This window comes from Thunnus thynnus, chromosome 24 (assembly GCF_963924715.1).
Source record: "Thunnus thynnus chromosome 24, fThuThy2.1, whole genome shotgun sequence".
In the NCBI taxonomy this organism is placed as follows: domain Eukaryota; kingdom Metazoa; phylum Chordata; class Actinopteri; order Scombriformes; family Scombridae; genus Thunnus; species Thunnus thynnus.
Genome location: NC_089540.1, coordinates 5,336,326 through 5,362,167, shown reverse-complemented (window position 1 = coordinate 5,362,167; position 25,842 = coordinate 5,336,326). Strand labels below are relative to the sequence as shown.

General features: G+C 39.6%; 1 protein-coding gene and 1 long non-coding RNA gene across 5 annotated transcripts in view; one reads left to right on the top strand and one right to left on the bottom strand.

The window, feature by feature from the left end:
* LOC137177342 (transmembrane protein 163a) overlaps window positions 1-24,532 on the bottom strand; it is a 28,526-nt gene extending 3,994 nt beyond the window's left edge. Inside the window, exons 1-7 of the mRNA XM_067583549.1 lie at window positions 24,136-24,532; window positions 22,426-22,545; window positions 14,720-14,763; window positions 14,534-14,625; window positions 10,378-10,474; window positions 1,549-1,660; window positions 771-912 (exon numbers count right to left, since the gene is read on the bottom strand). Of these exons, the coding sequence (XP_067439650.1) occupies window positions 771-912; window positions 1,549-1,660; window positions 10,378-10,474; window positions 14,534-14,625; window positions 14,720-14,763; window positions 22,426-22,545; window positions 24,136-24,346 (818 nt within the window). The 5' untranslated portion in view covers window positions 24,347-24,532. The remainder of the gene's footprint in view (window positions 1-770; window positions 913-1,548; window positions 1,661-10,377; window positions 10,475-14,533; window positions 14,626-14,719; window positions 14,764-22,425; window positions 22,546-24,135) is intronic.
* Window positions 982-6,548, top strand: LOC137177343 (uncharacterized). 4 transcript variants are annotated; one of them, XR_010926079.1, is made up of 5 exons: window positions 982-1,439; window positions 1,555-1,692; window positions 5,095-5,322; window positions 5,513-5,588; window positions 5,871-6,548. It is a non-coding gene; the product is annotated as an uncharacterized lncRNA (long non-coding RNA). The 4 variants fall into 4 exon arrangements; XR_010926077.1 differs by having other exon boundaries at window positions 5,089-5,322; XR_010926078.1 differs by lacking the exon at window positions 5,095-5,322 and having other exon boundaries at window positions 989-1,439.
* Window positions 24,533-25,842: the final 1,310 nt, after the last annotated feature.

Sequence of the window (25,842 nt, the reverse complement as noted above, 5' to 3'; positions counted from 1 at the left end):
AAAAGGGTTTTGTTAAACATCTCCACTCCTACGAGCTACTATGATGAAGAATCGTACTTTTTAAAAACATTTATTTAAAGTTTGTTGAGATACATAATCTCTTTTACAAGAGGGACCTGGCTAGTATAGGCAGTATAGATTAGTTAACATACAGTCACGTGAAAAATGTATTTTTATCATTAAAGGTATACTATGCAGGATTTGTTGGTAGGTGTTTGTAAACACAGCATTTAAGTTGGTCCCTCCTCCCCGGTTCAATGAGCGAGCGCGAGAGAGAGCAGTGGAGACAGTGATGTAACCTGCTCGCTACGCTACGAGTCCTGACCTCACACCCTGTGAGCTGTCATTGGCTGGGGGCTACACACCCACTGCCCAAAGGTTGATGCCAAGAATCGTCCTGAACACAGCAAAATAATAATAAAATACAGGCAGAGGGCAGAGTCTCTGTAAATACATACACTGCCACAAACTTCTAGTGGGTCATAAGTGATGATTGATGAGGGGTTACTTTTATAGGAGTCTATGCATTGTTTTTTTTAGGAAAATCCTGCATAGTACACCTTTTAAGACAAAGCATATAGCACAATAACTTGAGAGGCATAGAGGAGAAAGCTTGACTAATTAAAACTGTTCACGACATCCTCATGAAGTGAAGACTCCAGCCTCAGCCCAGTGTTTCTTTTTTGGTTTATTAAAACACTGGAGGTGTTTTGATAGTATAGTTTAACCTAGTTAACCTAGAGCCTTCCTGTTAGTCAGTAATGACTTACTTGACTCCATAGGCGAAGATGATCAGGCCTATGAGGACACCTATTGTCCCATCTAGGTACCACACCTTGGGTTCATGCCTGAACACTTCAGCACTGATGAGGATGGAGAAGCCCATAACTCCCCCCACCAGCGAGTTGAATCCTGGAAAGAGAAACACACCTGATGCAATCTTGTTTTGCTTTTAATCCCCCTGCACACCTGCAGTCTGGTGGTTTAATCAGCCACAGCAATTGAAAACACCTGTGTGTCTTCTTAGACAATTCTCAGATGAGCTGATGAAGGTTTTGAAGACTCAGTGTTGGAATTCAGCCCTTGTTGTGTTTAGATTTCCCTCAGAAACCCGCTAAGAATACAGTGAACATGTGATATTGGCTGCTGTGATCTCTGACAGTGTACACAGTGTCCAGTGGTGTGACAGATTCCTGAAATGCCTCTGATGTGTGTCAGATATTGAAAGGTCATCTAATGAAAACCTAAGCGTGACTGACCAGGTGACGAACCGCCACGTGACACCAGTATCTGTTACTTCATAGCAGGAATGCGTGACATGTGAGTGACAAAAGCGTGACGGCAAATTCTTAGTAAAACAAATCATGTGTCATACTGGAAGTCATACTTAGATGCCGTTACTAGGAAATGACTGACTATGTGAGACAGTCAATTTAAAGGTAAGAAACAAGCTCTTCATCACACATTATTCAGATTCAATCAAAAAGAAAGAAAAGTTATGCTTTTTTTGAAGATCACGGTCTTGATCTGTGCTGTGTGTGCACCTACCATCAGTGATGAGGGCTCGGCTTGTGAGCACTTTGCCGAGCATAAACTTGATCACCGCCAGGATGATGCACACCAAGCCACTGACGATGGACACGCTGAACAGGAAGTCATCCTGAGAGAGACAGATAGATGGACAGAGAGACGGTAAGAGACATGGTTTATTTTATGATCTGCTCTGTCTTTTCACTTCACTGGGGTCCCTCAGAGTTTGATCCTGGGTCCTCTCTCAATGTTCATCACTGGTTCAATCACACAACTTTGAGGCTCAACAGGCTGTTGTCAGTTATTATGATAATAACAGCTATAAAATATATAAATATACTATTACTGGCTGCATTTTTCATCAAAATATACAGTTGTTACAGCTAATTAAGAAACGTTTTTTCGTTGCATATAATATGCATATAATATTCTCCGTCACTGTTGACGAGACAGCTGCATCCACTCTGCAACCATGGCTTAATATTGCTTGTGGTGGCCTGGTGGTTAAAACGCGTATCATATTCTGTGATCACAACATCTTCATTTCAACTGCTGTTGCATGTCAGTTTTCCTTTCTCTCTCCCCTTATTTCTTGTTCCCTCTCTAATTAATACCCTAAGTACCACTCATTCAGAAATGCCAATGCTACACTACTTCATTTTCATGTTGTGGTCCAGCCCTACACCCACATATGACCTTCTTCACTCCATAACTACTGTTCTCGCTGCTCACTGATGAATCAAGCTTCTTGATTATATTATTTTCTCACTCCAATTATACTCAAAAAAATGTTTTCCTTTGCCCCCCATAGATCTTATTTAATTGCTTTCCTGGCAATTCTTTCTAACAAGATCAATATAGGGTTGGAAATGCTCGACTCCTTCCTGACATTAATTTTAATCAAGAATTTTAAGATTACTTTCTTGTTGCACCTATTGTGAGTCTCTCAGGTTAAGAGCATTAAATGTAAATGTACAAAGGATGGAGGAGGAGGGATGGATGAGAGAAAGGGAGCTGCATAGCACTCAGTGCCTCTGCGGCAGCATTAATATTGCACTATGGCCTTGGAGCCATGAAAAGCTACTTCGGCGAGCATACAGACATCAAAGAAGAGACGGAGAGAAAACTTCAGCATGCTGCATAGACCTGAGTCAGTGCTGTGACTCAGCTGTGAAAATAAAATAGCTAAATTGCACATTATCCTCAAAATATTGAACACATTCTTCGACAGCAAGGACAAATTTTCCAATTCAGCAAATAGAGGCATGCATACATATTTTTCAAATGGGAGCTATGGTTTTTGATAATGTGATTTTATGTTTATAAATGAGGCTACTGGGTGTGCTTGTACTATGTAGATATTGATGTACCTTATTAGATCAAGGAATAGTCACATGAGGCGTGCCGCAGGGGTCGATCCAAGGACCCTTTCTGTTTTTAATGTAAATGTTGTATGCTGATGATACAGCTTTGTTTGTGAGTTCAAAATGTGTTTTTGGATAATAGACTTTCACTACATTTGAGTAAGACTGACCCTATTTTATTTGCATCGAATAGTAAACCTGCTCAAATCAGATTCTTAGTGTCACCTGCAATGGAATGTGATGGAAGGATGAGATGTGGATTAATGTACTTCACTGGAAGGGTTTTACGGTGAAGCAGCTGCAGGAAGTGTTGAGTTTGACAGCAACTTAACATTTCATGCCAAAGCAAAGCTTATTTGACAATTTTACAGAACACCCTATCACATGGTATCAGCATATTATTCCCCTCAAAAGTCCGTTCAAACATGACCGCGAAAGGATCCCTCTGAGAGGGTCGTTCTTGACATTGTTTCCAAAATATCAATAATAGTAGGTATAGTGTGAGGGTCGACTCCATTGTATGGGCTTGGGATCTTTTCTACACTGTAGCGACAACATAAACAAATGTTGCGTAGTTGATGAGGTAAGTGTATTCTTCTTCTTCTTTGTGTTTATTGGTGGATCGCAAACCAACTAGGTTCATACCACCACCTGCTGTAAAGTGTACTCGGGTACGGTACAACATTACTAATCTGAAAGCTGAGCGGTGGGGGAGTGGAGAGGGGCAGGGCAATCGTACTCAGGCCCGGTACGAAGCAATCATACCTAATATGAAAACGCCCTCAATCTGTTGTTATGGGAAATCCCCCCCAGTGACCTCCTTGTCAAGATTCAAAGTGCTTGATGTTTGACGCAGTCAGAGGGTGGTCTGGCATTTTGGCCCACAGGAAGAAAGAAATGCACACGCACACCAGAGAAAGAGAGAGAGAGCTCATGACAAACACACCCTGCCCAGAATGTTAACAATGGTCGACATTTACATTTGACAGCTAGAGATCCCTGTGCAGAATATGAACACAGTACTATCTGTCCTGCTTTTTAAAGGGGGCAGTCAGTAGGCCAAGAAGTATCATCTGTAATCACTTGGATGTGGAGAAACCAGACAGAAGGAACAAAGAACTAAAGAAATTAATTTTCAATGGATTTGGATATTTCATAGATTTAACTTGAAAAAAATTTCACCTCCACTGGTGTTATGTGGTCTAAATATACAGGTCAGGTGTTGCAGTGATCAAAGCAGCTCCATCTCTCACCACGGTAGATAACATAGTGGCTAAAGATAGAAGGATTTAAATAATGTATATGAGATTTGTGATAGGACCCAACTGAGTTTGCATTAACTGCTATTAGAGCAAACCTTCATCATAACATACTATATTGAAACCGTATACATAAGAGCATTTTTAAAAAGTACAAAGTGTCATAAAAACAAAAGATACTCTAAAACAATATAACTTTAAATGCATGAGGTTTTGAACTTAAACATTAAAAACAAAGACAGAGACAAAGTGGCATGAATAATAACAAAGACTTGTATGATTATGTCAGACTTTTACTGACATAAATCATCCGATTTGGATGGAATTCCTAGTGAGTCTGGCTGCATCCAACTCTCAACAAGAAAATGAATAGACATAGTATTTCCCAAACTATTCCTTAAAACTATTACTTTAAATATCCTCACAAATCAGTTTTCCAACTGAATATAGAAACAAACAAAACTCTCTATCTTGTGTCATTTTTGTCTGCAATTAAGTCCTAAAAAGCTTGTTTTCTTAAAACAGGTGAGAAAACCTGCCAATGTAGTACTAGTAATAATATTTCAACCTGTTTCAAATACAAATCATCCTGCTGTGTCTGTATCCTGAAAGACGGGTCAGTACACTAGTAATCTGACTGCACTGAAAATAAGACTTAACATAAGTTGTTAACTGATTTAGAAACTAAAATTTTGACTTGTCTGCAGTTTGATGATGTTGCATTTTAAAGGTCTTCCGGTGGCTTTTGACTAGACTTCATAAGCCTGAGGGTTGTGGTTGTGGTTGTTTACTGCCATCCTTCGAACTATTTTAAAATGTTAATTTTTCTCAATTGCTTGCACACTAACACTGGAACTTGAAACACAATGACCAAAACCTGAAACTCAAGTGCATTATCTTACTCTAATTCTGCACAAATACAAACATTGTTGGAGACCAAGGGGAGAGAGAGAGGAGTGAGAGTCAGAGGAAGAGTGAGAGGACAAACGAGAGGAGGCACACGACCATGATCTAGGAGAGCAATTGCCTCTGATGAGATTCAGGCCACTTTGGTTGACCACGTGGGTCAATCATGGTCTGAAGATGAGGGAGGCAGTGCTGACAGTCCAGCCAAGCTTGAACCGCTTCACTGTGGCTTCAATCATCCGGACATACAGAAATGAGAATAGGTAAGAAATCTACTCTCCTTACTGTAGTACTGCATATTAAGACAGTACTCGATGATTACTATTAAATACTGTAAAAAATAAGTTTCATGTATGTATGAAATAGAGAACTGTACTCCTACTTTGTCAATGTACAGTGTTGATACTGTATTGCTCTAATAATCACAGTATTATACATGTGTATATTTTACAGAACTGAAAGACTACCATGACGTGGTGGAAGAGGAAGACTTTTGACACCTCAACAGGAGACTGAAATAGTCAATATGGTTAGAGCAAACAATGCAAAAACACTAAAGCAAATACAAACTCAAATCACTGAAGATATTTCACAGTATTGACTGGTTGAGTCGATCGTTTCCTACAGCGAAACCACCCACGAATGAACCAGGTCTACAGGGTGCCATCTGAGAGAAACTCAGAATGTTCAATTCAGAGACATCTAATCAACACTGTGTAGACACATTACTGTATTGTAATGTAATGTTTTGTACTTCATAATTTTGACTGATTTAGGTCTATTTCTGTTATTGCTGTGTTTTCTGTTTCAGAGTTCTTGAGCTCAATGCAAGTGCAGTTTCCTGTGAATTCATATTTAATGACAAAGTGGGGATCAACCTTGCAAAAAGGCGGCAACGGGGAAGGAACATCATCAGCCATTGCGCCATTGTTGAGGTTCCTGGCCAGCGAGGGGGGGGGGGGCATCACCATATACTCAACTATAAATCACCAAGGCGTCCTCCATCACCATTGAACCCTCGGCCCCTACAATACTACCTGTCTCATCACTTTCCTGGACTCACTACACAATATCCTTACTCCAGCCGAGCAGATGGATGGCCCAGAGCAGCCCAGGTACGTTGTCATCTGCTTGATGTTGGCAGGTTTATGAACACAGACCCTATGAGCGCATACCCCTTTCTACAAGCAACAGAGGAAGCATGTGGTGATATAGCTGCTGAAGCATATCAGGGCTGGATTCCTCATGCCAGGGTGATACTTTCCCCGCTGCTTGGCCAGGGAGAACATTGCCTGTGATGTCGATGAGATCCTGTGGCCAGACAGAAATGAAAGGCAGCACGCAGCCTCATTTTCTTTACAATATATGCAGAAGCCTTAGTTTCTTTTTTCTACTGTTTGCTCTGTGTATTCTGTACACTTTACAAATACAACTGTGTTTGCTGAGATGGATACAGTATTTCCAAATAAAAGAATATCCTATTCTTGTATTTCTGTGTTTTATATTTATATTATGAAAACATAGAAGCTTACAACAGGCTGCTGTACATACAGTAGGCAGTGTAACACTGAAAATGCAAAAGGCCTACTGATAAGATTATCATAGTAGTGTTTTCCATTGAGCACATCAGTGCTTATTTGTGTTCATTTGATGGTGTGTGTGTGTCATTTGAGAAGACATAACATTGTTTTGAATGCAGTGAGCGAGAGATTTGTGGAGTTTTGGGTTTTGCGTGTGAGTTTTTGTATTTGTGTTTTAAGAAAAATGAGCCAAGCTTTCAGAAAATGTGTGTAAAGCAATTGAGAAACAAGTTTTTCCACAAACCACTGATGAAATGCGCGTATGAAGAGCGCGGCTTCATTTTGCATGCAAACCAACATTAATTGGGCTCAGAGGACTAGCCGAGCAGGAACAGTCAGGTGTCAAAAACCACACATCCTCCTCCACATGTTTCCTCCTCCAGCCCCCTCTCCCTGCGTCTTAACCCCCCCCCCCCCTCCTCCTCCCTCCCTCTCACCGCTGCATACCTAAGCAGCTGGTTACCTTATTAACATTTCATAGCAAGGAGGAAGAGAGGGAGGTGGTGAAAACAAACCTTATTTCCAACATCGGAATACTGAGCCGGGAGGCATACGTAAGCTATATATAACTGCAAATCTGATGCGCCAGAAACCTGTCTGCTAAAACTCGAGTGTGATACAAGAGGAGCAGGTCGAGTCAGAAAAACACAATTTGTCTGCTTCGCCGCTCCTACATTCCGCCTTTGTTTATGCTTTGGTTCTCGCCGTCTGTCACTTCCGTCTCCGCCTTGCTGAATAGATGGAAAACACTGTTGCTCCAATAAATCAATAAAGGATTTGAAAACAAATAGAATTTCGAGCCTGAGTGAGTTACATTTGAAAGTCTTGAAAGGTGCATTTCTCATCGTGGTGTGCTTTCACTCTGCAGCTGATCCAAGAACATGAAAAATATGATTAAGTGCGTCCAGCTTTGTTGATGAGTTTATACTCTGAATAGTGAGTGCAGTAATCAACTTTCAAGTTCAAGTTTGAGTAAGACCTTCCCAAAATACTATACCTCCCTCCTGTATTTATATACTGTATATCTGCTATCCTTTTCTTAATATATATACTGTATATCCTTTCTTTCTGTACTTTCTTAGAGAGAAAGTAAATGAACATCCTTAATATCACAATAAAGCAGTAATATTTCAATGATACAAAGGCAGTTAGTAAATAAATAAGTTGAAAATGAAATGAAATCACACAGATACATCAGCTAAATTGTGCAACATTTCAATTTCGTCCTATCAACTCCTGAGGGAAATATGTGGCTCTTTAGCTGCTAAAGGCTGCACTATGTTCACCAGCTAGTTGCTAACTAACAAATAGCAACTCTATGAGAGCAGTGAGAGAGTTTCAGGTCGGACAGATAAACAATGAGCTGAAACTCGTTATAAAGCTCTGTGAAGCTGAAGGGAGCTGCAGAGTCAGGTGATAATTCTCTCTCATAATATACAATATCAGATGATAAATTGTAAAAATATCTATTATAGCTGCTTTAAGTGACAGTTTCCTGGGAATGTGAGTAAAAACTATATCTTCAAATAACTAAGTGTGCTGACTTTTTCTGTGGGTACACTTTTATATATTATATGCTGTAGTGTAATATAGTTCTGAGCTCACTGAGAGAGTTGAAAGTAGACATCAACTTATAAAAACAGCCTGTTTGACGGTAGATAAAGTGCATTTGAGGCTTAAACAGACAACATGTTATTTTCTCTAAACTACATCCATGTGAATTATATCAGAGCTAAAGTGGAGAGACGCAGCATTCATCTCTCTACAGTTATTTAGCTCACTAAAGCGTAACGTTCCCATATTTACACATCATCATCATCATCATCATCATGTTCACATCCTCGTGTTTCTACGGAGATAACTATTGCCCGGCAACCGGGTGATGAAGCTATTTGAGGAAGTGTGAATGCTCCTGAGTTTTCACACCTGAGATTTGTGACATTCTTCATCCAGCAGCAATAACACTGTTACACCTCTTCTACACACACACACACACACACACACACACACACACACAACATCAGTGGGAAAAAAACAGTCCACCTTTTACAGGATATTGTCTACCTAACTTTCTTAACAAGTGAAATTCTCTAACAGTACATGAAGATGTTTTAGCTTGAGTTGAGGATAAAAATGAGGATTTTCAACTCTGCGTGTGTTTATTATCACCATATCATCACCTGCAGAGATTCACATTGACAGCATCGTTAGTCTGACAGAGTGACAAGCCAACTGCTGATTCACCTTTACAATGCAGGAAAGTACAAGTCATTAAATCTGATCTGAACTTTTTTTTTATCAGCTTCTCATTATGTGAGATGAAGACTTTACTTTCTGCTAGAGTTGGAACAGTTTTGGAGATATTTCTGCATTTCTTTTTTCTCCCTCTGTGCTCTCTTCATTTCTTTGAAGTGGGCGGGACTCAGTTAGAGAAAGATGATGTCATGCACTTCTGAGCACCAATCGAGATTTAGCAACATTTCAATCAGACTCTGATGACAGTTGTTGTTTTTATTGTATCAGAACCTGACAATGAAGAATAAAGTACTTACTGTATGTCACTGCTGCATAAAGGCGATTTACAATATTGCAGTACAGCTAACAAATATTGATTAGTCTACAACTGTAGCTTAAAACAACATGAAATTTGCAGCAGACTCAATTAAACTTCAGTTACTGTCAATGTGCTGAATGTGTGTGACCCCACAGCCTCCATGAAAGAAGAATATGAATATGCTGTCAAATAGAAATATAGCAATACAGAGTATAAAAACAGAGAAATTGACAAATTGTCAAAATGATGCCTTCCTGTAGTTTCTCACCCCTCTACAGCAGCCTTCACCTAAAGTTAAATTAAAACCAAATCACCTGGACTTGATTTGCAATTTCTTTTACCTGAGGACAAAAGCACCAGAGCTGAAACCCTCCATCTGTTCAGTAACATCTCTAAGCTGCGCAATAAAAACTGCCTCAATCAGGCCTGAACTGCCAACCCTCCAGTGACCAGCACCATGTGACTACCAAAACTAGAAAAAAAAAAAAAAAAAAAATGCCGCCTTATCAGATTAGTCAAATTAAAAATGGCAAGACACAGAATCAGTCATGCTGAGAAACTGCATCTTCATGAGGATCACGTAAATAACTGCAAAAGCTGCCTGCATGTTGTTTGTCTTGGACGCTGTGAAGTACACTGAGGAGATATTATTAGATACAGGCAAAATGTCAAAATGGCTTTTTTTGGATTCTCAGTGAAATCCTCGTCTCTGGCGGGCTGGTGGAAAATGGCATTACAGAGGGAAGAGCAGATGAGTCCTGGCTGGACAAAGTGACCACGCTTTTAAAAATAGCAGCGAATTCAACCTAAAAATCAGATTATGAACCAAACTTTTGGCTTAAAATCTGCCGCCTGAGTTCAGTGATAGAGCTGTTAAGTGATCCTGTTTGACTGTTCAGCTGACAGTAATACAGCTGCCATAGTGCCCCACGGCATGTGAGTGTTTATGTGTTAAGTGTTAAATGGATAACATAATCTGTCCCATATGGTGGATGCTTTAATCCAAAAATCTCTTCCATCTCCAGTTTAAATCAAATTCTGATTTTTCTGTACACTGTAAAATGGCACGGATTGGTGAAAAACATGGAACTACAATCTAATCTAGTGTGTGAGGTGCATATCAACTCTAAATCAAAATAAAACATGTTTAAACATGTTTCACGGTGGTGGTTGTTCATTCTTACCACTTCAGGCAGCAGCTTGGTGGCCAGGTCGTGGATGGCCTTACCCAGAATGCACATGGAAGACAGGATGAAAATCACACCCAGGATAACACAAGCTCTGTGCAGGAAAAGAGACAAAGAAACAAACATAAGTCGCAGTGCCCGCTCCCAGTTGGGTGGTTTCAGCCAATAAACAGTGCTGATACTCATTAGCTGCTATCTAGTTAAATGAATTAACGGCAGCGTTGGTGAAAGGGAGCACTGTCACCGGGCAGAAAACCAGAACAATCTCCTTAAGAGGAGGTTTATTCCGTCCTGTATCACTGTTTTAATTCACATATGCTATGTGGATATGTTGATGTTGGCTAACCACATAATCACATAAGATTAAATAGCATATAAGCATAATCAGTATAGATCCACAAGCAGTTTGCATGCAAATGAGACTACAGCAGACATTTTGAAATTGAACAGACTCTAAAGCGACAGTCTCCCCCCCCCCCCCGACGCTGAAAACCCAGATCAATAATGAAAGTGGTGAAAGTGACACACAGCTGTTACCTGCAGCTGTAGCCGCAATTTTAGAAATACTGAAAAAAAAACTCCAAATGCCCTCCAGAGCAACCACACCCACCCAAGAAATTACATATATTAAAGTGAGTATTTTAGAAAAATCACAAAATTTCACATCTTGTTGATTCAACTGATAAATACAGTTTTTATAAAATGGTATCTCTTGTTTAAAGCCTTTTCCACACTGACAGGTACATAATTCTGCTCAAAAATACTAAATCCTTTTATTTCTATTAAGATTTTGCATAAAAACAATCAAATTTTAAGATGATTAGTATAAAAAAGTATTGTAAAAACTCTGCTTTAAAGGGGCACTTGGCTGATTCAGTGGTATAATGTCTTCAATCGTAAGACTTTATTACACACTGGAGTTTGTAAGAAGTGGGCATTTAGAAAGTTGGGGACACTACTGTGTTGCGTTATGGGAAATGTAGTCTTTTGGAGCTTGACCCATGTTAGGGACTTAAAGTATATATCTATCTAGTATCTGCTGCTTCAATTTTGACTCACTAATACTAAACTGCTGCAGTGCCCCTTTAAAAATATGTGTAATCATAGAATGTAAAAAATCCCTAAATTCACATAATTACCAAAGTTAGCACTCTAAATATCTCTCTGCAACTGATTAACAACAAATGTACAAAACAACAAAATACATTTTCCTGTGGCCCTAAAATGATCCTGAATGACAGACGAAGCAAAATCTGCTCTGTGAGGATTTATTTGGATGCAGCAGATGTCCTTTAAACACTTTTACCCAATTGACGAAGTCTACAGAGAGACAAAAAACAATTGGAGCATATGCCCTGGTCATGCATGGCTACCAGTGTGTGTTCAATTCTGAAGTCTGCTCTCGAGCCACACTTGGTGTCCTGGGTTTTGACCGGATGAGGTAACCAAGGCAACACCCACCATCACTCTGAGAAGTCCACAGCAGGACACACACACACACACACACACACACACACACCATGGGAGCTCTCAATCCTCACAAACAGGCCCCCTGTTGTTTTGTGCACTGTGGATGTAAAGATGACACGATATCTCAGCGCTGCTGTTGGCTCCGCAACAAAAACAACAAAACACCAAAAAATCCAGTGAAGGTCTTCAGCAAAATACATCCTCTGTCTTAATACATCCCTTATTATATCATTACTGTTTCATATCAATAGTAGCGTCTCATTCTAACCTTTGTCACAGAGAAGAGAATGAGGGTCCACGTTTCATTTAGGAACAAAACTCGTCTTGTTTTGACATCTCAAGCTTGTTACCTTGGCAACCAGTCTGTACCTGGGCATCACTATGCAGCCACATCTCCTCTATGAAACACTGACAGATAAAAAAAAATTAAGAAGAATAATATCGATTGCCTGGTTGTGCACCACTAGTTTTCTCATTCAGTCTGCTGAAAGCTGATAGCTGCCTAACAAACAAAAACACAAAGAACCTGCTGAAAGAGAAAGATAAGAGCAAAATGCTGCAGTTGTAACATAAACTCCGTGTGTGAGGGTGTTTCAGCTGCTTGCAGGTTGCTTTTCTGTGTGTTTCAGAACATGTATGCATGAATATATCTTTGTGTTACGGTTGTGTGTCTGTGTGAGTGAAGCCTGGCCTCTCGCCGAAGCCAATTACTGACTGAGCAGCCTCCTGAACTTTATCCGAATTCTCCAATTAGCCGCTGACGTGAATGAAGACTGCTGTCAAGAAGGGACTTTGTGTGGACATTTTAATGTTAAGGTTTAATACTCAGATGTGTCGTGTATCTATCAAAAGTAGAATGAATTGAATGAATCTTGTAGTTCAAGGCACTGCTCTTCTTGCAAGAGAATAAGAAAGTTGAAAAAGAGAGTTCTTCAAGGTCTTTAAACCCAGCGTTTGCTGAAAAATGTCCTTTTTTACTCTTTGGTCACATATGTTTCTGAGGTCATTTCCATATCTATACTTAAACACAGTGACTAATCTACATCATAGGTGATTAGTATTATCCTTGTCCTATCCTAATTATATATATAAACCTGCAGGAGAAATATAATTGGACAAAAGGATTCAGTTGTTGTTTTTTTTCTTTTGTTTTTTTTTATGTGTAACCACAAGAGCATATTTTGTTTTGTTTATAGTGAATAAAGAGTGAATATGAAATAAACATTTTAATGCTTTTGATTCATAACTGAATTGACTAACACTGAAGATTGATATTTGATTTTCAGAAATAATGAATTTACTGAACATACAATACAGAAAAACAGCTAACTTTAATGCTAACAATGCTAATTACTAAAACTAGCATCTTCATATTTTAAAATAATGTTAATTGCCTAACATTACTCAAAGGAATTGTTCTACATTTTGGGAAACACAAGCTTTTTTTGTTGAGAGTTAGATAAACATAACCATGGAGCTAGAACCAGGAGTCGCTAGCCTTCTAGCTTAGCTCAGTATTAGCATTAATGGGGTAAACAGCTGGCCTGGCTCTGTACAAAGTTAAAAAAAAAAATACGCCAACCAGCACCTCTAAATCACACTAATCATTTGCCACGTTAGCATCTCATTTGATTAATCTGTACGTGCAAAAAAACAAGAAGAACAAGAAAGAGTTAGGTGAGCGTTAACCATGGAGCTAGCACCAGGAGTCGCTAGCCTAGTAGCTTAGCTCAATCTTAGCATAAATGGGGTAAACAGCTAGCCTGGTTCTGTTCAAAGTAAAAAAAATACACCAACCAGCACCTCTAAATAACACTAATCATTTGCCACCTTAGTATCTCGTTTGATTAATCTGTACGTGCAAACAAACAAGAAAGAATGTGTTAATTAGCGAGCTTTAGAGCTGCTGGTATAGGTGAACTTTGGATAGAGTATGTTAGATATTTGAATGGACTGTTGAATGAATTGTCTGTTTCCTCATCTCCAGGGGACCTGATCTCATCTGTCGTCTCTACAGCAATTAGCAGTCGCTCCTCTGAGACCATGACATGTCTCCGCTGTTAAGTGTGTGTATTAGTGTGCTCGTTTTGGGACTGTATGAGTCCAGCAGATGCTCCAACAGTTAAGGACAGAGATAGTGAGATTTTCCTTTCATCTGAGTCAGTCAGTAGCAGATGCTTCTGTTCTGGTTGAGTTTCATTTCTTCAAAGATCAGCCGGTCGCTCCCTTTGCTGTGAATAGTCTCAGTAGAACAGGACTGAACTAAAGTGATTGACAGCTCCTTCTTTTCTCTCTTTCGGTTACCTGCTTGCTGCCAACACTCTGACCATTCAAAAGGATCTGAAACGCCCAGCTGACCCACACACACACACACACACACACACACACACGCCATTCTCAGCCAGGTAGAGATAAGATGTGAGGCACCCGTCTGTGATCGGTCCCAGAGGGCCGAGGCTGACAGAGCTGAGGAGACCAGCTGTTTGACACACTCCTCTACAGGACAAAGCAGAGCACACACTCACACACACACATTAGACACTGCGGACACGTTTTATCACTTTTCTGAATTAACCATCTGGGCAAGAGGAAACAAAGGCTCAGACAACTGCAGGGTGTCTGCTGGTTTATAATTTGCATATGTGCTGTATATATGTTAGCGAAGGTTTCCATCTCTACTCACATGTATTCGCGGTGTGCTGAGTGGACAGCTGCAGCATTGCTGTACCGCCACAGTACAATGGCGGAGGATAAGACATCCAACATGGCATCAAACTGCAGAGTGAAAACAAAGACATTTTACACTCTCTTCACTATTATATACATTGTTAGCCATTTAAGATTTATCGAAGCTTTACAGTCGACTTACAGCAAATCCAAAAGCTGAAGCACTGTGGCGCATGATGGAAACAGCTGCAAGAAAACAAAGAGAGAGAGAATGAAATGTGACTTTACATCAACAAGTAACACTAATGCTCTTTATTCATAACATATACCCATTTCAAAAAAAAAAAGTAATTGTCTGTTTCAAAAAAAAAGATGCTTTTAACTGAGAAAAAAACATTTTAAATCACAACAAAGTGAAGGTAATGTCGCCTGCTAGCTCCTCTATTGAACACATGCAAAACCTAAACAACACACTTAGTTTCCTTTCAATCACAGGCTGCAGTCAGCTCTCGGGTGACGTTTTGTATATGCATGTGCAGACACTTGAACACAGAGGGAGACAGCTTGAGAATCTGCCGCCACTATCTGTCTACATGAACAAGCAAAGGGTGACTGCTGCCAGAAAAGAAGTGTCGATCAGGAGAATCCCTCATTTAAGCTCCACAGAGACATCAGATTCTTCAGCAGCTTCTTTGACTGCGGCTCAGGAGTCCCCTTCTGTTTAATCTCAGTGATGGATGATTATCTTGTATGTCCAGAGGTGTGCTGTCACAAGGAACTGCTTTTCTTGTTTTTATTAGTTGCCGCAGCAAACCTGCCAGACAGGACACGATGCATTGTGGTCATTTAGTTGTCAGCTAATTGCCTGCCTGCTTTGGTCCAATTATAATGAGCTGTAGATGTGTTAGAAAACAAACACTGAGCCAAACCACTATGAGCGCACACACCTGCAATGGGAGGGGATGAGCGGAGAAGGAAGAGGAGACAAAGGAGAGAGAGAGATACTAGATAGATAGAGGAAGGGGAGGAATCCTCTCCTCTCCTCCTTGGTTTATTTTTAGCGAGACTCACTGGGGGCCAGTAGCTCGCCTCAGCATGCAGAACCACAGCAGCGTGTGGTATCTCTTTCTCTGTGCTTCCCCTATGCTCTTTCATTTTCCTGTTGTGATTTTTTTTTTTTACCTCTGTCTTCATCCTCTTGTTCCCCTTCCTTTTTGTTTCATCTAGCTCTCTCTGGACCGAAGGTGCAATCATCCACCACCCACCCCCACCTCCCCACCATGCAGCCATCGCCCCGACCCAAATGAAAACAGACACAAATGCTGCCTTCACATGCTTTTGCAAATACTTAAACACACATGAGCGATCTCTTGAATACAAACAAGTCGGAGGGATTTTTAATGATGCCGGAGCTGCAGAGATGCAGCACGGAAGCAGTGTCAACAACTGATTGTACAAAAATGATCTATAAAGCAACTTTTGCTTGGTAAATATAGCAAAACGTCAGCACCTGTCAGGCTGTTTCTCCTCTATTGTTCCAGCCTCGACACACAAAGTAGCTCTGCGCTGTTTGATTTAGGCCACCACAAATCTGTTTGGTTTGAATTTGAATCTGTGATATCTCAGACGCTTAAAATTAGAAGATAAACAACTATAATTTTCACTATTCTCGTGTAAACCCAGTGTTATGGCAAACACATAGTGGTTAGAGGACTGTAGATAGTGTAGTTTGATGTCTGTATTTTCACTATCATCACACGGTGTTTGTAGCATATGAAATGAAAACACATCACGGTACGCATAGCCGTGTTGATCTCTTTAAACATTCAAGGTGGAGGAATTCTTGTTGAATAAAAGATTTAAAAAAAAAAACAGTCAAGCCCTCTGTAGCTCCACTCACAGGGTGGCAACAGACATATGATACGGCAAACAGAAGTTGACAGCTTTAAAAATGAAAGTAAATAGAGTGGGAGGGACTGTGTAGATAGCAAGGCTCACACATCTGCCCGAGTTGACATAACAAGGAGAAAGTAGCAGGTGCATCAAAATGTCACACAGGAAGAGAAATGGATGCAAATTCAGTTTTTGTCTAAAAAAAAACCCCTCTCACAGTTTCATTCCAAAACAGTTCAGCCTGTGTTTTGTGTGATAAATTCTTTATTCCATCCTGAATTTTGCTTTCATGCTGTTTTATACAAGCTTTGAGATTTGGGGAGATAAACCCTGAAGCAGATGTGTCTGTAATGTCATGAGCTGGGGGACCAAATCCAGAAATGTCTATCTGCTGCTCCTCCTTCCACATCCTCTCTTTCTTACTTTCTTTCCTTCCTCTCCTCCTAGCTCCTTCATTAGGAGCACAGAGGAAAAAAATCTTGTATAAATGAATCTGCTGCGGCGCCGCGGTCTTCACAGATGAGCCCAGCGATGGCTAATTGGTTCCTGAGAAAGCTGGGTGGGTGTCAGCGGGGACGTAGCTCCAGCATCGCATCAGGCTACCGCACACATACACACAGTTGAGGACTCTCGTCTTCATCCTCTCCTCTTTCTGCCCCCCCACCCTCCCCCACCTCCATCCCTCATTGTCACATCCGACAAGAGAAGAACAGAACATAAAACGCTATCCAAGCTCTGCCAGTTTATTGGCTGTTGCTGGAGCTGCATTATGCATATCAGTGAAACATTTTGCTATCAAGATTTGTTTTAACAGTTGGTGGACTGATGGTGTTTGTCTCACTGTGCTGTTGTGGCAATGTACACCTTGATATTAACACAGTAGTGACGGGCTTTATTACCTTTTCAGTAATTCATCCATTCAACTCAGTTCTACTCTACTCCATTTCATTCGGCTGTTGTTGAAGGACTGAAGGAGAAATTCTTAGTCGCCTAAAGCCAAACTCTGACAACAAATCTGTCTCTACTTTCCTTTTATTTCATCAGTGGAAAGAAATACGCTTCTTTGCTTTCTTGCTGAGATTTAGATTAGAAGGTCGATACCACTCTAATGTCTGTACACTAAATATCAAGCGAGAGCCAGCAAGCCATTAGCTTAGCTTAGCATAAAGACTGGAAACAAGGAGAGACAGCTAGCCCTAGTTCAAAGCTTTTAAAAAAACTGTCTATCAGCAGCACTTCTAAACCTCACTGATTGACATGTTGTATCTTGTTTGCTTAAACCAAAGTGTAAAAATCACAAGGGCTCGAACTATTTCTCTCCAATCTAACTCTCAGCACAACAGTGAATAACTATGTTTCCGAAAATGCAACCTCAAGTGACATCACTAGGAAGTCACTGACCTGGCCAAGACATTCTTTAGACATTGAGAGTTTAACGTAATGTTTTTTGTTTTACCTTTGGACAGAGCCAGGCTAGCTGTTTCCCTATGTGTCAAGTCTTAATGCTAAGCTAAGCTAACCGTCTCCTGGCTCTAGCTTCATATTTAGAGACATGAGAGTGGTATCAGTCTTCTCAACTACCTCTCAGCAAGATTGAATATGTGTGTTTCACAAAATGTAGAACTCTTCCTTGAACTAAAGGGAGAGCCAGAGTTGGCAACCTCTATTAATGTAAACTGTTGCTATACTGTTGTCAACTTCTCCAGTTTCTCCTTCAAATGTAAAATCTTATAATCTGTGTCTCTGTCTGGTCAAGAAGTCATGTGTTGAATCTACATAACAAATTTTAAGTGTCAAACTTCCATAACTTAGTACAGTAACCACCTCTCATGTGTGAAAAATGAACATGTTAACTAATACGTCTCTATGATAAACTTAAAGCTGCACCTGCCTGCCCATAACAAAATTCACACACGTATTGTAAAGGAGCTGGTGTTTGTCATGTTTGAGTAATGCAAATGTTTTACAGGTATGTTTCCCACTATCACTCCGTCATCATGTAGAGCTGACAGGGAACAGCAGCAGGTGGTGACTTGACTCACACCCCTGTCATTGCTCTGACAAGGCAGCTCGACATCCACTACATCACAGTGTAAAGACACTGCCAAGACCTCAGGGGTCGAATCCCACTGAGGTCCTTCATAAAAAGGGGAAGTCCCCCCCCCTCCACTGGACAACCATGGGACCTTATTTCAGAAAAAATATGCACGGTAGTCAATGGCAAGAGATAAATACTTTTCTGATTCAGTTTGAATTGTGCCATGAATAACACATATGATGTTTGTCAATTTAAAAGATAACCTTGCAAGTCAAGAAAGTCGCAGTTTGTCGTAAAACTGTTTAAGTATAAGACTGTGAAAATACGTAACTAGAAAGACTACACACCCAAGAGTTACGTAAGTGATGCCATAACTTTCTCTCTCCAAAAGCTACCCAGAGCTGCTAAAGCTAACGTTAACGCAATGCCTGTTTGTTTCGTACTGGGATGTCGTGACACGAGCAATACGTCTTGCTCATTTTTTTCATGTTGGTGTTGGTGACATATTGTGTGAGACCAGAGATATAGTTCACTAAGCAGTTTCACACAAAACTAAATGGTACTTTACTACTATTTTATTTTTCTATAACAGGTAACTTTTTGTAGTGATCTCAATTGACAGACACCATACACGTAATTCATTCAAACTATTTGTCTCTCGCCGTTGACACTACTGTACATATTTTTTTCATAAGTTCCCATGGGGGACAGCGGAAGGGGACGCCTCTCTATACTGAAGATATCCAAATTGACAATACTGCAATACTTAAAAGTGTAATTTTTAAGGAATAGTTCGGAACACTTTAGGAAATGTGCTTAATCGCTTTCTTGCAGAAAGTTAGATGAGAACATTAATGACACAACTCATGTCTGTACACTATATAAGAAGCTTAGAGCCAGAAAGTGGTTAGCTATCCTATTAACATTTGACATCTTTCCTCCTCTATGTTTGTTAACTCTATACTTGGGCAGTCAGTTGGCACGTCTGTTTTCATAAGGAGCTATGTGCTTAGCATAACATCTTAAAGTAAGCCACACCAAACAAAACATATTTCAAAGACAAGATGCAGAAAAATACACAGAGAGAAAGCAAACAGAAAAAAAACCATCATTACTGACCTGAATTATAAAAAGATGAATGCTTTGGTCACTTTTGTAGTTTATATTTAGTTTGTTAAAGGGAGTATAAAGTGATAGTATGTGGATACTGTATTTGTAATTAAGATGAGCAAATCATGGCTTATTAAACTGGCAAGCTATACAGAGAACAAGCTGATAATGACATATCTTTCTCACAAAGAAGGCTGATTTATAAAAGAGTGATGTTCAGGTAAAAGTTATAGTAGTTTGACATTTTGAAAAAACACTTATTTGTTTTCCTGCCAAGAGTTAGATGAGAATACCACTCTCATCTGTGTACGCAAAGCTAGAGCCACCAGCCGATTAGCTAATTAGCTTAGCTTAGCATCAAGATTGGAGGCAGGGGGAAACAACTAGCCTCTGACCAAAGTTAAAAATTATGCTCAACACCTCAAAAGCTCACTAACTCACACAACATGTAAAAACGTTGTGTAAGTTATGTTTTTATGGGGAGTTACATACTGTTTCATTTCAAGGCAATTTCTCAACAACCCGCATCGGGAAGCAGTGACTTCTGAATTATGCTATAAATACAGTATCCATATAATATCACCATCACAAACTAAATATAAACTACAAAAGTGACCAAAGCATTCATCTTTTTATAATTCAGATCAGTAATGATGGATGGTTTTTTTTTCTCTGTGTGTATTTTCTGCATCTTCCCTTTGAAATGTGTTTTATTTGGTGTGGCTTACTTTACTGATGTTATGCACATAATTCATTATAAAAACAGACATGCCAACTGACTCTCCAAGTATAGACTGAACAAACAGAGGAAGAAAGATGTTAATGTTAATAGGATTAACACACGGGCTATGCCTATCAAAATGTTCTTATTTACAGTGGCATTTGCTACTAAGGGTGTACTTTACATCCAGCTCACACCGGCTTATTTCCAACTAGCTTGTGACAGTTGTATTGAATTTGTTTTAACAGTGTCAATCAAAGAGGAAGTTGCGGGTAGAACAAACAGCAATGATAAGATCATACTGAATCTAACTTATGCTGCTGTAAAGTCAAAACAGATATTTTCTTATTCTGAAATGGAAAATATATATATACAACATTTTATGGTAATTGAACAAATCATGGCTTATCTGACAAAATATAAGTGGAGCAGCAAATACACAAGTATCTGCAACAGAAGAATGTGGGACTGGATTCTCTTATTTGCAATGAATAAACCTCTTTCAGAGTTCACTAAACACATAGCTCAAGTAATCTAACACTCACACGACAAAGAGTGAAGCTGTGAGAAAGGCTTGCTGCTCTGCCACTATGGTGTTTCCTTAACAGAGCAGGAAGTGGGCAAAATGAAAACAACACGAACAAAACTCAGGAAGAAGCTCTGATTTTCCAAACAAAATATCCTTCTTACACTTTAACAGCCTGCTGGGTCGCTACACTAATCCTGACCCCAAACACACAGCAGCACATTGAATTCCGATTTCTAATTTCATCCTCAAACTCGACTCCGATTAATTATTGAACCGCAGCATTTTCTTCTTCTCTTCTGTTTCTCTCTAGAGGGCGTCAAATCGAAATAAAACAATTATGCGTGTGTAATGACACCGGCCCGGCGAGACTGCAAGTCAGAGCGGTGTTTACTAGAATCACAGCCGCTATGTCGACCTCATTCATATCTTCCTCTGCTCATTTCTGCAGCTGACATGCAAGTGCTGCCATGTTTAATTTATGAGTAAGAGCAAGCAAAAATGTGACAAGCGAGATAATCCATAAAAAAAAAGATGTTTAATGTAGAGAAATGGCCAGTTTGCAGATGTGGAAGGCGTCATTAAATGAACATTTATTCTCAAAAACAAAGTCATGAAGGAGAATAACTACGCTGCAATCAACCTTGCAATCTGATCATCAACACCACAGGAAACTCTCATATCTCAGCTCGTCTGCAAACCAATGTTGAGGTGATCAGCTATGCTGCAGCAAAGCTTGTCCTCTTTACTTGTGCATCTGTCAAGCACTAATCTGCATTTACCGCAGACGAGGAAGAAACATGAGTTGATCATTGCAGTGTGTGACAAATCTCTGCGATGAGAATAACACAGTCAAATCATCTCGAGCACCACTTGTCAAATTTTACTTCATGTTTTTTTAAAGATATCTGACACATATTTATCCCTAAGTTTCTCAAAAGCCTGATGAAACACTACCTGCATTCGCTCTACAAAGTGAATCACTTCAATCCAAAATAGACTTAAAGAAAGAAACCTTTGACATTAAGAGGCTGGAAAAAGAAATGATGTAGAATCAGTCAGTAATTCCCTCTCTCTTCTCAACCTTAAGACCCAGAATGAGTCACACAGGGGTCTCTTTCTTGACATGCGGAGGTTCAATGAAAAGGAAAACAGGAAAGCTTATGACAAAGATAGGTGCTCCAACTTATTCTGCCTCTGAAATAAATAAAAATTCAGTAACAGCAGCGAGAGTCAAGATCAAGTTCACAATGTTGACAGCAAAAATGTTCCGTCTTGCTTCCCTAATTGAGAAAAATTGTCATTTGAAGTGAGAAATGTGAGAGTCTAAAGGTTAACCACGTCTTGGCAAGAAGTCCGGGCCGTCAAACTTAGCTTGTTATTGCATCAGTTGCTTGTTCTCCATGCTGTGTTTTGTTTGAACAACTATTGTTTAATCAGGCTGTTGGGTGTCACATTGGTCAGCTGGGTGTCACTTTAATTAACAAACACGGCCTTCAACCCAAGGACCAATCAGCAGTATTTCTTTAGATGTAGTTTGAATAATGTCCTTGTTTCTTGCACACAAATGTAAAAAGCATCATTTCTTCAAAGGCAGCAGCTAAAGGAGAGTTTACTCACTGAAAGCGGCGATGGCCAGAATGATGGTGACTACGATGGACACCCAGGACACCCACAGAGCCTTCTTCCGGTAACTTTGTGCTTCGTGTGGCTTCAGACGCATACTGCTCTCCAGAAGACCTGCAGACAACAACACAGGGCACAGTGACCCACCAGATACAAATATAACAAAGAGAGAGCAGAATAAGGAAATAGATTCTATCAAGGACACTGTTTCATTTTTGATTCACTATCATCATTTTGAAGTGCAGTCAGCTGTAAGCACTGTAAACTAGCTAATGTTAGCTTATTGTAAAACTCACTGCCTGATGATGTAGTTACTTTCTTTTCACTACAAAATACTCAATACACAAAATATACCAGTATATACCAGCCAAAAGTTTGGACACACTTTCTCATTCAAATGACTTGTAATGTATAAATATTAAATTATCAGCCAGCAGGGTGCTTTAAAATGAAACCAAAATGAATTGGAAATAAAAAGACAGTTAAAGGGAGGACAGCAACTGCACAGGCTGCTGTATGAATAACGTTAGCTAATGTTAACCAAACATTTGTCATATGAATTATTCTTATAGATTAGGACATGTTTAAAACCTGACATGTGAATTCAGATACAGTCTACAGTGGTAACTTGTTACTTGCTGATACTTATAACTAGAAATAATGCATAAATCACATTACTGGTGTATTAATAAGTAAACAATAAGGCTTGTTGCTGGTACTTCCAGATTTGTAAAGTTGGAAAACTGTACAGTAACCCAATATAAAATTAGTGTGATCAAACTGCAATCATTTTCAAGTGAGTTGAACATATAAACTCCTTTCCCACACACTCAGAGGTTTCTGCTGTGTTTCTACTGCTGTCCACTCCCTGCCTCTTATAGCTAACATGTGACCTGTGCACCACTCAAATGTATGACAACTGCTGTAAATGTTTTCCTATCAGTCGGGCGTATCTGTGCTCAGGTATTAAATTAATTGAGCACAGTTTGCTTAAAGGACCATTACTGGTAGTTTTGGATGTTTACACCCTTTTCAACCTTTGAACCACTTTTCAAAGGATGCTGCAGTGTTTCAGAATTGAATCGAGTTTCCACTTTTTCACTTTGGTATGACAAAGAACTTGCAGAGACTTGAAATTTATATTCTTTAAAATGAACATCACATCTGATTTGAATTGACAATACTTCCAAGTTTTTCCTATGTAGTAATGAAAGATAGGTCCAGTCTTCTGATAGCACCTTTATGATCAGGGTTTGGCAGGGTCTTTAAAATGCATTCAGTTCCTTCACAATGACCAGTCATCAAAACTGTAGAGCCTATATCAAGTTATTACCCAATCCCAAAAGCAATCCGCTTTTATTCAGAAAATCTGTAATGACAACACATAATTTTAGGTGGATCTGTAAACTCAGTATTTAAAATGCACATCAAGTATTCCGTTTCTATCCAGCCCTAAATAATTAATCATATGATCATAATATTATGGTGTCAGCCAGAGGTTATATCTTCTCTCTTTACACGTAGTTCGGGATACTTGGTGGCAACTAATAGAGACACATTTTCTCCACAGCTAAATGAATATTAAGCGTAAACAGATTTCCACTGCATGAACAACACCGGTTTTACGCACCGCGGTGTGCGCCCTGGCCCCGGGGCATCCGCTGAATCTGTTTCTAAACTTTGAACATATTTCACACCGCCTACCTGCGTCCTCTATGCTGTCTGTAATCTTCATCTCCTGGTCCATCTTGAAACCCTCTCCCTGACTTTCGGTGTTGGGCTGCTGCTGCTGCTGCTGTTGCTGCTGCTGCTGTTGTTGCTGTGGGGAGTCCGCCTGCTCGCACTGGCCGTTCACCGCCACCACTACAGCCGGATCCGGGACGGCGGTGGTTTCCGCCGGTGTGGAGTCCGTCATCTTCTCGGCGGTTTGCGGTTCCAATGAGGCACTCCAAAAATGTCACACCTGGGCGAGAAGTGCAGACTTTCAAACGGAGAGAGACCCGGAGACAGAGAGGATGGGAGGGAGGGGGGGAGACTCTGCAGGGCTGCAGGTCCAGCTGCGCCAAACTACACTCTGTAAGGGGAATAATCCCGGAAATTAGAGGATATGGACTTCAAAACAAACGCCTATATATCACCTGAAAAAATATGTGAAACCCACGTGACCCTAATGTGTAATATGAGGGCGTGTGTTGTCATTATGCTGTTATAGCCTCCAGTCAAAAACATCCATTAGAATCATCTTATATATCATCATCAATCATCATATCTAACACTTTTCCTTAGTGTAGGTGTATTGTTTACTGTTACCTTCTTATATCCAAAATGCTGTAACATACTCAAAGTATTATCATTCTCACATTTTAGCTTAAACTATTATTGCATCTTTGACTTATAATATTGTTGGATATCAGAATGGTCGTCAAGTTAAACACACTTAAGCACTTTTTTGAGGTAGTCTCTCAATTTTAAGCCACTTTATACTTCTACTCCTCTAGATTTCAGAGGTAAATGTTGTACTTTTTAGTCCACTACATTTATTAGACATATATACTGTAGTTACTATAGTAACATTTCAGTGTAAATTACCATCGAAACATATGACGAACTTAAAATATGATGCATAAAGTGGGCTAAAGCCTATAAAGTTGCTATCTATATACCAGTAACAAAGTTAAAATGCTACTTACACTTTACTATAAGTAATGTAATAGTCTATTGATATTATACATAACATAACAGACTATATGCACTTTGATAGCCTGCTTTAAAATATTCTGCTTCTTTTACTGTAGCCTACTTTAAATTAGGCTGTAGGTCACATTTTGTTACACTGTGAGGAAAAACTATCTATATTTAATTGAGTTACTTTATATTGCTATAAGACTTAAATGTGTTCAGGTAAAATACATATATATATTATTTTCAAGAAATCGCTATTTAATTTGAAGGTGAAAACCGGAACAATCGTGTGTATGCTGACAAACTTTACAGAAGATGTTGCGCACAGTCTGGACAAGCAACAGAAAAAACATTCACAAGTGTCCAAATTCGCGTCGCGGTGAAAACGCAACACCTGGACTCTAATTACTGATAATTGACTGAGTTTCTTTCATCATTTTGCTTTGCATGGCAACGGGAATTAAAATCTGATATTTCAAGAGTGCGAAGTGGAACAGATGATGTTTTGGGTTGGAAACAGGAAAAGTAACGTGACTCCTGTAACGGGTTGCTAAGATACAAAGACACTTAATAAGCATGTAGACTTATAGGTTATTCTGCATAAAAATGGAAAATGCAACCATGTGGGGATTTCATGTAGCTTATTCTCTTTATAAATTACATAAAATATTCGCTTTGTGTATGAAAAACAATGTAGAGTGAATTCATTGACGTAGCCTGTATGAAAAA